We start from the raw sequence: 16,361 nt of genomic DNA on the forward strand, positions 1-16,361 counted from the left end.
GTTCACCTGGGCCTAGATACTACCTGAACCAGATCACATCTAGAGCTGGGGTTATAGATGAGGGCAAACCCAAATTAACCACTTAGACCGGGGTGTAGGACAGTACAGTAAACAGTAGGTCCCAATAGGAGAAAAAATAAGTAAAACATTTTTTTTTTATTTAAAAAAAAAATGTGTTCTTAAATATTTTTTTCTATTGGGACCTACTGTTTACTTTACTGCACATCTACAGCTGAGCATGCTTTCATTTATTCACCTCTATTTCAGAAAATTATTCACAAAATATTGACAATTTCATGTAATAGTGAAGGAATTCTTACATGGTTGCCAAACTTACATTTATTGCCTGTGAATCAACGAATACAGATCAAGGCGCTAGGATTGGTTCACAAGGCCCAGCTAGGCTTTCGCCTGGTTCTCTTGGCCTCACAATATTGGCTTTATGTCCCCAGGAGAAACCTTTGTTCGGCTACCAATTGTTTTTCAAGTTTCAGCACAGTTATAAAAGAGCCCCTGATTTTTATTTCAAGCATTACAAGTATGGAATTCGTTGCCCCACCCTTGCAGCAATAACAATACAACCCTAAGGCCATTCGAAGAAAGAGGAAACGTTTTAAGTGTTTGTGGCTATGTATGACCTCGGTCATTCCTTTGTATTTACAACGTGTCTATGATTTCACATTAGCACCATAAAGCCTTGAGGTGTCTAGTAGATTTATAAAACGAATAAATACAATATTAGATAATTACGTTCTGTCCAAAATTTGAGAAGGGAAGTTTGCAAAGTAGTATCTTCCAATAAAAAAATGAGGTTGCCCTTTTTAGATTTCTTTTCGTTTTTTACACATTATAATTACGAACAGTTTACCGAGGGTTATTTGCAGCATAGATGTGCTTCGATTATTTCTCAGCAAAATAATTATTTGCTGATCCATTTAATATGAATTTTGTGCTTGGAATATTTATTTTGTTCTATGAGCAAAGATTATGCTAAAAAAAAATCAGCAATTGACATTTTTGCTGAAAAATTACACAACTTATTTGTTAGTGGGAGATTATGCAGTAATAAATGTATCTGCAAAGGAAAGCTTCACCTCTGCAGTAAATAGGTAAACACATTAAATATGCCATCATTTTCTGAAATGAAGAGTCCTGAATGTTTAAAAATCCCGACCATAAATATTAAAAATACTCCACTCTACCTAAGTAGTCCCTCTGTAGGAACAATATCAGTTGAGCCAATGCACAAAGCTTTTCTTTTTTTATTTTATTTTTAGAAAGAATTGGCAAGGGGTTCTTATGCTTGGATAACTGCTTGCAAGTGTAGTGATCAGATCGCGCTGTGCGCAGAGTTGTGACGTTGCTTCAGTGGCAGTTATCGCACAGAAGAGCCCCTTGCCCAATCAGGAAACAGCACCAGTGCTCTTTGAAAATAAGATGCAGGAGAACGCGCAAAAACTGCGCGAAGCAGGATTTGGGGTGCTTCTGTATGTCTTCTTCTTCCCTGCCAATGCTGCTGAGTACATTCGAAGACCTTCGTTCATATATTGGACCATCAACAAGATCTTTGCCGATTGGTCGTCGGCCGGCCTGGGTCCTTGTTCTGACATCAGTTTGTTCCTTTTGACTTGACCCCATATTTTGACATCATATTGGCCAGTATTATGACTATCAGCTCTTGAGTGGTTTGCAAAGTCCACCCAGACCTTCTCAAGTGTTTCATTCAAAGAAGTGTCCTTCGTGCTTTTTGAAAAGTTAAATAGTGGGGCTCTGTCCAATGTTCTCCGCGAAGGAATACCGCTAGCAGACAACCTACCCCAATTCTGGATGATTTTAGGGACCCCCTGCTGCCTATGGTCATCCCCTGGAGCACATGTGCTAGCTGCTTGTCCCACTTTCCATCCAAATCCCGGTATGGCTTGAGTTTAGTCGTTAAGGAGCCTTTGCCCCGTCCCTTCACACATAAGCTGAGTCACTGGACTGTGTCCTTCCAAAGTTGGGCACATTCATTCTTGGAAGGTCCTTGTTCCTAATCTCATAGATGGATTTCCGTTTGGCCTGCACCCCTCTGACCGCTGTTTTGATCTTCCTCCAGCCAAGATGGTTGAGTTCCGCTAAGTTTAGCACCACGCATAGACCGCTAACGGCAAACATGAAGACGAGGAACACCGTCTTCTCTGTGGGCCTGGACACATAGCATTCCACCTCCTTGATGCAAGGGTATCTGTCACATTCATACATGGATGGTACATTGAAGCCGTAGAGGAAGTATTGCCCTACCAGAAACCCTATCTCAAGGGCATTCCTGAAGACCACCTGGATGATGTAGAACCTGGAGATGCCTTGTTGACGCGTCATCTTGGTTTTGGGGGCACGGATGGTTGGGTGGGGGATCTCCTTCACCTCCAGGCAGTCTGGTTCAGCCTCCTTCGTGGAGTTCTCAGTGTTCTGGAGCACTCCGTTGACGATTGTGTTCTTGATCTTTTTGCTGTCCTCGCGTTTCATAGAGTCCTGGTCGCGATCAAGGCTGAGGAACACAGTGGAGTAGCGCCTCTCCTTCTGCTTGGCCGACTGGTGGACGGAGTACGTGATGAAGCACAGGCTGGGAGTGCAAACCATGATGATCTGGAAGACCCAGTAGCGGATGTGTGAGATTGGGAAGGCTTTGTCGTAGCATGCCTGGTTGCAGCCCGGCTGAAGGGTGTTGCACACAAACATGGTCTGCTCGTCGTCATAGACAGTCTCTCCAACGATGGCCACGATGAGGATCCTGAAGATGACCACTACTGTCAGCAGAATCCTGTAAGAGAAAGAGAACAGCAGGCAACTGTTAGTGTGGAGTACAGGAGCAAACCCACACAAGAAGGCCAACAAACTGTCAATCATTTCATGCAACAGTGTTTAACTAGCCATGCATTTAGGCTGATCTATCGACTACCAAAATATGCCTCCGTTACATCTCTTAGCCATGAGGTTCATTGGTTGGGGAATGTTCAATTAAGGGGCATATTAACAATGGCAGGGTATAATCATCGCTGGCCGTGCTGAGCGATAATTATAATATAGCAGGCTATCTCTGGCATTTATCACCCTGGTAGCGCCTAATGAACAACGCGTTTCTCCAGGGCGATAAAAATTCCAGAGATAGATCGCTGGTTTTCCAGTGATGTTCCCTACAAAAGGGCGATAACCTTGCTGATACGACCCAGCAGAATCCACCCCCTATGTTAGGGATGGCTAAGTCAGGATTTTAGCAGACGTTAGATTTTGCCGAAAACAGCCGTTTTTGCCAGAATCTAATGTGTGCTAAAATCATCTGGGCTGCCTTGTAAATATGGCAATGTGAACATCAGCGATATTTGCAAGGTAGTACATCCGGGGTACGCCCAGTAACGCCCACTTTGCATCTCATTGGAGTTGCAAAGGGAGGCATTGGGAAAAAGGGTGCTAACATGCAATTATGCATGTTAGCACCCTCTTGTAAATAGGGCGCTGGTTTTATCGCCACTTTTTTGGCTTTGTAAGCCAAAAAAGGTCAGATAAAGCCCTTGTAAATATGCCCTCAAATGCTTTGTGTTACATGTTCAAAGCAAGGGCAGGGATCGCCCCTACCATATTAAAGGTCTGATAAAACCGTACAAGCCCACTCGCTATCTGCATTCAAGCAACCTCTCTTTTTGCACTCTCCCTAAGATTAAACTTACTCGCATGGGAGGTCTCCCTTTATTTTTCCTCAGCTGTAAATAGTATAATGCTTTGCCAGAACATATGAGATCTTGCACTTTGTTCCTCACTTTCTGCAGACAACTAAAGACGTGCTGTTCTGAGCCCCTGAGCTGGTAAACACTCTATCTGCTGCTAAAAGCCCTGGGAAACCCCGTGTGGGTATCTGTTCACCCTATACAAGCATTTTTATTTTTTTGTGAACATTTTTTATTAAATTCAAAACATACATAAACAAAGAAAGAAAACAAAACACAAGGCAGTACATTACAGATGTGCCGCTGCGGCGTCGGGGGGAGTACATTAGCAGTGCAATCGGCAGGGCTATACATTGTGGGGTGGGAGGGTGATCAGGAGCAAGCAAGAACACCTAATCAATTGTGGAGGAAACAATAGGTTGGGAGGAAGATAGGTCAGTTTCAAAGTCTGTGGGAGGGGGGGTACATATATCACCACGGTATGTGTTCCACTGACTCCAGATCTTACACCATTTATGGGGCGTGCCACGGGCAACATAAACTGTCTTCTCTCGAAACATGCACCAATCCATGTTTTGTTGCCACAGCAGAACCGTCGGCGGCCTCTGAGCACCCCACAATTGGGCAATGTCCCTCTTAGCAATCATATTACCCAGGGACACCCAGCGAAGCTGCGCGCCGCTGTAATCATTCGGTTCCCAGACATTTAACAAGCATCTCCTCACCTCAGGCATTGACCGCACACCCGTGACCTCACTCATAACCTCATGCACCCGAGTCCAGTAGCGCATCACGGCAGGACATTCCCAAATAATATGGAGAAATGTAGCCACGAGACCACAGCCACGCCTACACAGACCATCCACAGAGAATCCCATACACACCAGACGGGGACCAGTCACATACACCCTATGAAGAATTTTGAGCTGCACAAACCGAAGGCGCGCCGGGATCGCCACTTCCTTCGGGGAAGAGATCGCCGCCTGCCAGTCCTCATCATCAAGTTCCAGACCGTCACTGGTCCAGACCTCTCGAAGATGACAGAGGAGGTCAATCCTGTTGTTGTTCAGTTTTTTGTATATGAGCGAGATCGTACTGTCCGGGACGTGCCCGTCCAGAATCCGATCTTCCAGCGGGGACCCCTCCGGGATATCAGTGCCCGAGGGGAAAACAGATAGTATGGCATGTCGAATTTGCGCATAGCGAAAAAACTCCCTATCATTCAAGTCGTACTCCGCTTTCAGCTCCTCAAACGTCTTGACCCTACCCTTGGTCCACACATCATTCACCCTGCTAATACCGATCACATCCCACTTGTCAAAGCCCTTCGATTTCCATAGGGACCGAGCCTATCAGATGCGTAAAGCGGAGTCGCACAAGTCAGTTTATCTGTCCAGCCCAGAGCCGCCGTCGCACGATACCACACCTGCACGGCTGTCATGGTGGGGCCCGTGAGGGTCCTGCAAACAGACCTCGCGTACAGCGCCTTGTTATAATCTCCGCCGGGCAACAGCCACTTGTCCATTTCAAACGCCGGATTCGGCGAAGGGCCATAAGTACCATGGTAAAACCGCCCCCAGCTGAGAGGCCCAATAGTACCGGTGGATATCGGGAAGCGCGATGCCCCCGTCGTACCACGGCAGCGTCATCTTCGCCAGGGCAATACGGGATCGGCCACCCCATAGTAATCGCCTTTGTAGACTCTCGACCTCTGGAAAGTAGCTAGCAGGCACCGTGTCGAGCGTGTTTTGGAGCGCATAAAGGAACCGGGGCAGCGACATCATCTTGAACAGTGCAGCTCGTCCCAAGGGGGAGAGGGGGAGCTTACCCCACGCAACAACATCAGTGCGAAGGCGCTAGAGCGGGGGCAGCAAATTGCGCTCATAACGAAGTACCGGGTCCAAGGTAATAAAGATCCCCAGATACTTAAAGCCTTCCCGCACCACCGAAATAGGGCAGCCGCGGGGCAAGAGAGGAGCCTCGCCCGAAAGAACATAGACGCACGACTTAGACCAATTGATGACGAGACCTGAGTTTTTACGGAAGGAGGTCAAGACGTCGAAAAGAACGATCAACGATTTCCGAGGCGACGTGAGATACAGCAGGATATCGTCTGCATATAAGGACACCCGGTCCTCAAAGTCCGAGTTCCATCTAATGCCCTTCAAAGATGGCTCCCATCTCAACCAGGCCGCCAGTAGTTCCAGAGCAAGGGCAAATAAAAGAGGGGATAAAGGGCAGCCCTGGCGCGTCCTTCTGCCGAGGGCAAATGGGGCGGAGACACGGCCGTTGACGACCACCTGTGCTAAGGGATCGGTATAAAGCAGTTTCACCCAATTAATAAAGTTCGGGCCGAAGCCAAATTTAGAGAGGACCGCCGAAAGATACGGCCACTCCAGCGTATCAAACGCCATAGTGGCATCCAGAGACGCAAAAATGGCTGATTTGCGCAACGTCCCCGCCCGCGCGAGGACACCATGCAGGCGCCGGAGGTTCAATGCCGTGTTGCGGTGTGGTATAAACCCGGATTGGTCCGGGTGAACTAGATCGCTTATGACAGTAACTAAGCGGTTGGCCAGCAGTTTAGCCAGGATCTTCGGTTCGGCATTGATCAGAGATATGGGCCTAAAGGAGGTGCAGCGGTCACGTGGCTTACCATCCTTGGGAATCATACCTATGGTGGCCAATATTTGGTCAGGGGGAAGGGAACCCGACTCCAACGATTCCAGGAACATCGACCGTAGATACGGAGCTATCGTGTCCGGACGGAGCTTGTAGAGTTCAATGGGGAGCCCATTGGGGCCCGAAGCCTTCCCCGAGCGGACCGAGCAAATGGCAGTAACCACTTCCTCCACTGTGGGCGGTGCCTCGAGGAGCCCCCTCTCAGGGTCCGACAAACAAGGCAGCGAGAGGTCTCGCAGGAGTAGCTGGGAGTCATGCTCGGGTCGATCGGACACAGGGGAATACACATCCCGGAAATAGTCCGCAAAACAGTCCACAATGTCGGCGGGGTCAGTAAGACTGACTCCTTGCACATTCACAACCACAGGGACCACCCGACTCACGCGCTCCCTCCTATCCAGCCAAGCAAGCAACTTCCCAGCCTTGTCTCCCACATCATACAGACACCCCTGCTGTTCCCTGCCCATTTCTTTCGCAGCATCCGTAACTAGTGCTCTGTAGTCAAGTTGTTTAAGACTCAGTAGGTGCAGTCTATCCGGGGTGACCTCGGACTCCAACTCCCCCTCAAGGACAGCGATTTCGTTCTCGATCCGGACAACCCCCTCCTGGTTAACCTTCCTAACAGTGCTAATCAAGGAAAGGGCATGGCCCCGAATCACAGTTTTGTACACTTCCCACAGTGTAACAGAGGAGGAGACGGTGCCCACATTATCAGCAAAGTAATGGTCAAGCGCTTTAACCAGTTCAGCTTTCACCTTTGGAACACGGAGATACCAGGGGTTAATCGGAGCCACTCGGCCGTCAGTCCCCAGCTTCGTATCTATGACTAACCATAATGGGGAGTGGTCCGATATGCCCCTAGCAAGGTGTTTTATCTCCCTGATAGAGGAGGTCTGTGAGGAGGGCATCAACACATAGTCTAGTCTCGAAAGACTGCCGTGAGCCCCAGAGTGGAAAGTGTACTGCGACTGTCCCGGGTGGAGCAGGCGCCAACAATCAGTGAGCCCCAGAGTGTCCAAGAAGTCCCCCAGCCAAGATTGAGACCGTACATTTTCCCGGGGGGGGTAACAGTCACACATCCCTGACACTACAGAGTTAAAATCCCCTCCCACTACAAGCTGACCCTCAGGGACCCCCAGGAGTACTCTTCCCAGATCGACAAAGGCAGTGGCCTGCAGACCAGGCGGGACGTAAACAGAGAGCAGGGTGATGACCTTCCCCTCCCAGCATCCCACAATGGCGGCGTAGCGGCCCCTATCATCAAGGACAATGTCGTCAACAGCGAGGGGGAGGGAGCTCCGTACCAGAATGCCCACCCCCCTAGAGCCAGAGGTGAAACCAGAGTCGGCCAGGAGACGGTATCCACGCCTATTCATTGCGTGGCATGTATTGCCAATCAAGTGCATCTCCTGGAGCAACACCACATCAGGGGATAAACGCTGCAACAGTTGCAATACCACACCCCGTTTTATCCTGTCCCCCGACCCGTTGACGTTCCAACACAACAAATTAAGTCCCCTACCCCCATCCCAGAAACCAATCCCAATCCCACCCCGCACCAGACGCACCACTATATAGCAGGAGAACATCAACACTATGCCTTGAAGAAAACAAAGAAACACAAACTGCAACCCCCCAACCCCCAAAGAACCCCTGAACATCTCGCCCCCCACCCTGCACCCCTGCGTAAGACCCAAGAGCCACCCCAACTTGCAGTGTGCCTGTCGCCCCATCACACAACTAGTCTACGAAAAGAACCCCTGAGGAGGAAGACTCACCCACACCCCGCCCACACCCCGAAAAGACCAAACATTAGCAGCCAATAGTTGCATAGCATCAAACCACAGCTGAAAGTCAATGGGGTGGCCCGGGAGCCAGCGTCGCTCCCTATTCCTGCTCCACCGGGCCGCCCTCCGCTCCTCCGGAATGTCCAAAGTGTTCAGAATGTTCCTGCCCGGAGGGCAGCATGTCAAGCCAGTCACCTGCGGCCCCAGGATGGTCGAAGAAGAATGTTCGATCCCTGTACACCACACGTAGTCGGGCCGGGAAGAGCATAGTGTACTTCATGTCTCTGTCTCTCAGCCTCCTCTTCACCCCTTGGAATCCGAGTCTTTGTTTCTGCACCTGCTGGGTGAAGTCTGGGTAGAAACTAACCGTAGAGTTTTCAAAAGCCACAGGACCAGATTGACGCGATGCTTGGAGGATCGCATCCCTGTCTCGAAAATGGAAGATCCGAGCAATGATGGGACGTGGAGTGGCTCCCTGCTTATGTGGGCCTCCCGGTATCCTATGCGCACGTTCCACGGCAAAGAACTTACTGAGGCCTTTAGGCGCTAGGTGGTTCAGAACAAGGGCCTCCACCAGCACGTCCACCGAAGAGGCTCCCGATTTCTCCAGGACACCAACCAGACGGATATTATTCCGCCGCGCACGGCCTTCAAAGTCCTCCATGCGCCGGGAGAAATAGTCATTGGAGGCTCTCAAGTTGACGACTTCTGTCTGTAAATCGGAGACGTCAGTAACGAGGCTGGATGTTTTAAGGTCGAGTGATTTGACCCTCTCGTTGGTCTTCGCAAGATCAGCCCTGATCAGGGTAACATCGATGGCAACCGTGTCCAGCTTATGAGCCAGGGCCTCATACTGTTGACCCAATGTGGCCTTCATGCCAGCAATGGCGCCCATGACGTCCTTTAGCGACAAGTCCTCACCCGTCGAGGAATCCTCTTCGACATTAATCGGGGATTTGGTTGGTCCACCCGGGGAGCCTTTGGCGAGGGTGTATCTGTCCATGACGTTAGACTGCACGGCACCCCCCCGGAGAGCCGGCTTGGTCTTGCGTTTTTCGCCCTCGGGTTTGGTGGCCATCTTGGATATCATGCCCCGGAGGGTTACCTGAGACCTGGTGAAAATGGCTACACTCGGTGCGCCCGCAACAGTTTAAAAGCAGAAAGTGGGCACTCCACACCATTTAGTGAGCCACACTAGGCAGGTCCGCAAATGTCGAGCTATGGTAGGGTGGAGGGCAACCGAGAGAGGCCGATCCAGACAGAGTCAGAGAGGTCGCAGGGCGAGAAACGAAACCGAAAGTAGACGACCGAGCCGAGGTGACTCAGGCGATCCGTTGTTGTTCGATTACTGTCCGGCTGGAAGAGAAGCAGAGACCGGGGTGGCACCAGGGAGCAGGCCAACAAGATTCCGAAGTCCGTAACTTCGGTTCCCGGAGTCCAAATCGAAATCTGGAAACAGATAAATGATCAGCTGGGCCGTGCCACAAGCGACCCGTCCTCTAAGTCAGGATAAGGTACAGGATAAACGGCGGAGGCGGCGAAGGTCCGGGAGCCCTGTGCTCACGCGACCATCTTGGTTGCGCGCGAAGCTCCTCCCCCCTATACAAGCATTTTAACATGTCCAGGTGACTAAATTGTCAGGAGTAGCTGCCAGCACTTTATCAAACACCGTATCTCAAACCTTACTTTCCCTGCCTGTTATATGCTAGTGGGTTCGCCATGTTAAGCAAGAGTGGGTGGATAAGCCAGAGTGGGTGAGTGCACCTGAGTGATTGACTGGCAATGCTGTGGGTGGAGAGAATGGCAGAGTCCTTTGTGCTCTAGTTCTGCTGACATTTTATTATGTAAAGCTGGGAGTGTTTGAGAACCAGCACATGTTGGGGAGTGTGCACTCTGTCTCTTGTGGTTCCAAGTAACTTGCAACTCAGACAATAAATCCGCTTCCTTAGTACATGAAGAGAAGGACTTCGTATCAAGTTGGTATCAAGCTTGACCAAGCTCTCTCCCTGAACGACATCTTAGCACACCCGTGGCACTTGGTTTGCTACCATGCATCACCTAAAAAAGCTTTCCCCCAGCTTCCTTCTCCTGCTAGAAAGACCCTGGTCCAGGCACTAATCACGTCACCTCGACTACAGGAATGCACTGCTGGTGGCAGCTAATAACTCCCTGCTGCCCAAACTGCAAGTAGAGCAGAATACACCAGCTCAGCTGATATGCACCCCCCTCACAAACTCACTTTGCCTCCATTTTAAAAGCCTTACATTGGTTGCCCATTAGAAAACCTGTTAACTTCATGCTTTGATGCTTGACCCATGAGGCACTAAGGAACGTACTACACATCTATCTATATTCCAGACTTTTCCACTACCAACCCACCAGACTACTCAGGCTCACAAACAAATCATTACTAATGATCCTTCGCATTCTTACTGCTAGATTCGGGGTTCAATCCTTCTCTCATCTTGCCCCATTTTACTGGAACAAACTTCCTCTGTACATTCGCAGTCATTCTGACCTCCCCGAGTTTAAAAAACTTTAAAACCGTGGATGTTTTAATTACTCTGTGCTGTTGCTAAGTAGCAAGCACCAAGATACTCCTTAGGGAGTGATTCGCCGTGATATATATGAGCCAATAACATAACAAAACATAACATAGCATAACATAACATAACATAACATAACATCAAATTAGCACTTACCAGTGTAGACATTTTTTAAAATCAAAGTCTTCACAAGTGCACATCTTTTTTTCACTTCATTAGCTATGGTATCCAAATATTCCTGATGCCAGTTGGGTCTATAAGCCAGCTGCCAATGCTCAGCCATTATCGAATCATCTTGCCCAACACATGTCAAACCCTCTAGACTGGAACGTCTGGTGGGCAGGGATTGGACAGGGTGCATATGCATTCCCCTCCACCGGAAGTCCCTCTTTTGAAAGTGAGACCTATATTGGGCAGGTAATAGACCTTGTGAATATTACAGAATTTCCCTGCAGTCACACAGCATAAAGGATAGACCTAAATGGTAGCAGAGAAAACAAACCCTTTCGCTAGTTGGCCCATCCAGCTGCAAGCTTTGCTTAAGACGAAGGAGCAGATTTACAAGAAAGTGACGCATATGTAGATATGCGTCACTTTCCCTACACCACCAAGCAAAACCCTTGGGTCACCCTGGATGCACCATATTTACAATACAGCGCACCATGGTGCAAGGATTGACAGATGCATCAGAAATTCTGAGGCATCTATTAGCGGAAAAGTCACGCATTGCTGGAGTCGTGTCGCAAGCATGACGCAACTCCAGCAATGCGTGTTGCCGCCTATTCCCAATACACTGCATCACTCCTTACACCTACTTTAAGCAAGCATAAGGTTTTAACACAGTGTCGTCCAAAAAGTCACGCAGTGACATCTTGTAGATTTCACTGCATCACTTTTACAAGAGTTTCCTGCATGGGAACGCCTACCCTGCATACATTATACCTGACGCAAGTATAATGTCACGCAGGGCTTTACAAAATGACGCATTTCCCTGGATGCGTCGTGTTGTAAATGGGACGCAACTTTTACGCCGCCATTGCGTCATTTAAGTGATGCAACAACGGCGCAAAAGTGACGCAAGGGGCTGGTAAATCTGCCAAGTAGTGTGTCAACATCAAGAAAGACTAACTGACTTTAAGAAGTGTAAAATCCTTACTCGGCTAAGAGTAAAGTTTCCTGGTGCAATTTAAACTTTCCACACTTCTAATTACACTAGCTTTATCTTTATCTCTGCACTTCGACTTGTTCTCTGCTTTGACTGACCTGTACCCTGACTTGACTGATTTACTGTTCTAACTCCACTATTAGCCACTTTGTAGGCTACTGCTTTATGGAAGTAAAAGTCATCAAATTATAATTTAGTCTTAAACTTGCTCGTTGAATCAAGAGGGTCGAGTAAATAAAAGAGCCGAGATAACGGAGATGCACAATTAGTAAGCATCTTATAGACTCTGACAGATGAAGAGGCTGGCCCAAAAACACTTACAGAGTACATAATGCCAGCTGTATAGTTAAATTATTATTCTAAAAGGTGCATATTGTTTTTCCTGTTTACCTATCTAAAAAATGGAAAAATACAGTGGATATTGAATGTAAATAAATTCACTCCCCAGGGAATGGGTATGCTAATGTGGTGTTGAGGGAACGCAGCCAAGGTGCTTGTCAGAAGCCTTTTCACGCACCCCATGCGGTAGCACAGTGTCTGCACTGTCGCTGCAGGGTATCCGAGCCATCTAAGGTTTCACAGCAGTGGAATAACCTTCCCCGCCCTTGACTCACCAAAGAGAAATGTAGCTGTGTTTAGAAGTGCAGACCACGCATTGTTCTGACTGCTCTAAAAATAAATGTGCTAATCAAATGCATTAACTGCTCTTCTCACTTGACACATGGCACAGCAAAGCAAAAGTTCAGAAACCTCCAGTTGTGGCCTCAGAACACAAATAAATATACATATATCCGTTCTGCTACTAGGATCACCGCTTCAGTATGGGTGTCCCCGGGGCTGCCTAGTGCTGAAGAGTGTGGCTGTTGTGTAAAACCCTTTGTGAGCTGTCCAGTGCTGAAGAGTGTGTATCTTGTGTAAAGATCTTTGGGAGCTGTCCATTGTTGAAGAGTGTGGCTGTTGTGTAAAAGACTTTAAGAGCTGTTTAGTGCTGAGGAGTGTAGCTGTTGTGTAAATGTCTTTGGGAGCTGTCCAGTGTTGAAGAGTGTGTCTTTTGTGTAAAGGTGTTTGGGAGCTGACCAGTGCTGAGGAGTGTGTCTCTTGTGTGTCTTTGGGAGCTGACCAGTGCTAGAGAGTGCAGCTGTTGTGTAAAGGTCTTCGGGTGCTGACCAGTGCTGAAGAGTGCAGCTGTTGTGTAAAGGTCTTCGGGTGCTGACCAGTGCTGAAGAGTGCAGCTGTTGTGTAAAGGTCTTCGGGTGCTGACCAGTGCTGAAGAGTGCAGCTGTTGTGTAAAGGTCTTTGGGAGCTGTCCAGCGTTGAAGAGTGTGGCTGTTGTGTAAAGGTCTTTTTGAGCTGTCCAGTGTTGAAGAGTGTGTGTTTTGTGTACAGGTCTTTAAGAGCTGTCCAGTGCTGAAGAGTGTGACTGATGTGTAAAAGACTTTAAGCGCTATCCAGTGCTGAAGAGTGTGGCTATTGTGTAAATGTATTTAGGAGTGTCCAGTGCTGAAGAGGGTGGTTGTTGTGTAAAGGTCTTTGTGAGCTGTCTGAATGATGGGGCATATTTACTACTAAGGAGGAGTGGATAAAAAAGAGTAAGAAGGGGTTTCAGTAAGGCTATGGAGGGGTTTACAGAGGAAAATGCACTGACTCACAAAAGAGTAAGTCGGTTGCTATTCACAAACTGCAGCACTACTGCTACTACAGCCTAAAAGGATACAAAACTGTAGAAAATGTACTGCAGCTCAGACCTGGAGTAAGCCCACCACTACACATGACCAACCACTTGCACTGCAAAACCCTCACATAGAAAATAATGGCGGTAGGGACATTTATTAAAACATCATAGAAACTAATGGTAAATACCACAAAATTATTTAAACTATTTAAAAGTATAGATACAATCAATTTGATATTAAAATAAATAAATAAACATTTATTATTTTACTTTAAAAACATGTCAAATACATTTCTTACATTTTACAAATGAATGTAACATTAAATTTAATCAAAACATATTTAAATCACTCAATTAATGTTATACATTTCTTTTAATAATTTTTAGTACATAATAAAAAGTATAGTGTTTCTTAATTTAAATGTCAGATTTTTTATTTTATTTCAAGGGAATATATTTTGAAGTTATTAATGCTATTATTTTTCATATTGTTCTAAAGATTAATGAACTTTTACGGTTTCCCCTATACTTTACCATAGGGAGACCTCTGCCTCCACTATGGAGTGTCTGCCAAGTGTTCAGCAGAACGTCAAATACAGTTGTTAAGTCACTGCTAGTAGTAACTTTACAACATTTTAGTGACTCCACCCCATGTTTAAGGGGGCATGTAAGTCTACACTTTCAAGTAACTTTGCATTCTTAAATGGTGAATAGTCAAAAGTAGGAAATCTACTCAAAAGTGCATCTTGTGAACACATCCCTCAGTTGTTAGGAGCTGTTCATTGCTAAAGAGTGTGGATGTTGTATAACCCTTTTTGGGAACTGTCCAGTGCTGAAGAGTGTGTCTGTTGTATATCAGTCATCAAAGCTGCCCTGTGCTGCAGAGTGTGGATGGTGTGTCAAAGTATTTTTAGATGTCCTGGGTTGTAGAGTGTGGCCATTCTCTATCTCAACTTCGGAGCTGTCCAGTGCTGAAAAGCGAGGCTTTTGTGAATGCGTCTTTGGGAGCTGTCCTGTCTTGAAATATGTGGCTGTCGTGAATATGGTTTTAGAGGTGTCCACTGCTGAAGAGTATGGAACCTGAATAAAAGTGTTTGGGAGCTGTGACGTACTGTTAGTTTCATCAGGAACTGTCCAGGACCAGTGAGGATTGCCGTGGTACACATATCAAAGGGAGCTGTGGGGCAAGCTGCAGCACTTTGTAATTAAAAAGGGAGCTGTATAGAACTAAAGAGGCTTGTACAGTACAGAAATAAGAGGAGGTTGTATTGTACTAAAGAGGGCTGCAACTCTTCACATATGAACAGGAGCTGGCCAGCACTGCCAAACAATAGTGAGCAGTGTACTACTAAAAAAAGACAGTAACATTGCACACAACAAATAAAGCTGTGTAACACTAAAGAGGACAACTAAATTACACAAATCAAAGGAAGAAATGTTAAAAAGAACAGCAACATTACACACATCAGGGGAAGAATCATTAAAGAGGACAGCAACATTACACACATCAAATAAAGCTGTGTAGCAGTATAGAGGAGAGCTACATTACACATATCATAGGAAGTTGTGCAGCAAAGAGAGCAGCTACAGTACACAATTCAAAGGAAGCTGTATAGCACTAAAAACGACACCTACATTACACACAACAAAGGAAGCTGTGTAGTGACAGCTACATTACACACATCAAACGAAGGAGTGTTAAAGAGAACAGCACAATAACCCACATGAAATAAAGCTGTACACCACTAAAGAGGACAGCTACATTACACAAATCAACGGAAGCTGTGTAGCAACAAAGAAGACAGCCACAGTAAATTTATAATTCAAAGGAACTGTGCATTATAGAGGGCAGATATATTGCACACATCTAAGGAAGCTGTGTGGTGCTAAAGAGGACAGCTTAAATAAGAAAAGGTCCCCTGCTACTAAGGAGGAGTTCCTATCGGCAGGGAAATAATACATAATGTAAATTCCTAGGGCAACTCAAACTTGATACAATACATGACTATACTAGTTCTCTGACATAAAGAGAGACAAAAACACATTGTGTATATTGCAAAAATACAAAAATAGTTTTTATTAAAGACTTAACAATAAATATACATACAAAACAGATCTAAAACAATCCACAAGTTGTCCACTTCCGCATTCTGTCCATCAATCGTTTTCTATTTGAAGGGTGTACTAGTCATCATCCGGGAATGTACAATGTGATCTTTAAGGTTTTTATTGCGCCTATGGGAGAATATAGGATGTGGTAACATTGTGCTCTGGTCACTGTTTGTGTTCAAAATATGCCAAGGGCCATACATGGTTTGGCATATCTTTTTGTTAAAGACAGAATGTCTGGTTACACATTCAAATATGAAGCAAATTGATGAATATGTTGTTCGTTCTTTCTATTCTCTCTTCAGGAGAGATGTCATACATGTGTAGTGTGTTTTACATTCAAAGACGTATTTTATCTGCGATGGCTTTTCCTGCAGAAGGCACTGTTGTGCCGAAACGCGCGTAGCATACCATCCTGGGTTGCAGCCACGTAGTGACACAGACACAAATTTAACAACAATTTAATAGGCTGAATTTATGGCTTTTTTCTTATAAATGTCTAAATCATAAATCATCAAAATGGCAATATATCTTTGAATATGAATATGAAAGATTTATAGATATATGTTCAATGTGCTTTTTTTTCTGTGCGGTATACATTATGATTGTTGAGTATGAATGATGACATGGATGTGGTGTGCTTGTGGATTGTTTTGGATCTATTTTGTATATACATTTATTCTTAAATCTTTAATGAAA

The 16,361-nt window shown here is 46.4% G+C and overlaps 1 protein-coding gene across 1 annotated transcript in view; it reads right to left on the reverse strand.

Annotated features, from left to right (window-relative positions):
* Window positions 1–1,941: 1,941 nt before the first annotated feature.
* Window positions 1,942–16,361, reverse strand: part of GJD2 (gap junction protein delta 2) — a 67,865-nt gene continuing 53,445 nt past the window's right edge. The window contains exon 2 of the mRNA XM_078661975.1: window positions 1,942–2,800. Coding sequence (XP_078518101.1) covers window positions 1,957–2,800 — 844 coding nt within the window. The 3' untranslated portion in view covers window positions 1,942–1,956. The remainder of the gene's footprint in view (window positions 2,801–16,361) is intronic.

This window comes from Lissotriton helveticus, chromosome 9 (genome assembly GCF_964261635.1).
Source record: "Lissotriton helveticus chromosome 9, aLisHel1.1, whole genome shotgun sequence".
Classification (NCBI taxonomy): Eukaryota; Metazoa; Chordata; class Amphibia; order Caudata; family Salamandridae; genus Lissotriton; species Lissotriton helveticus.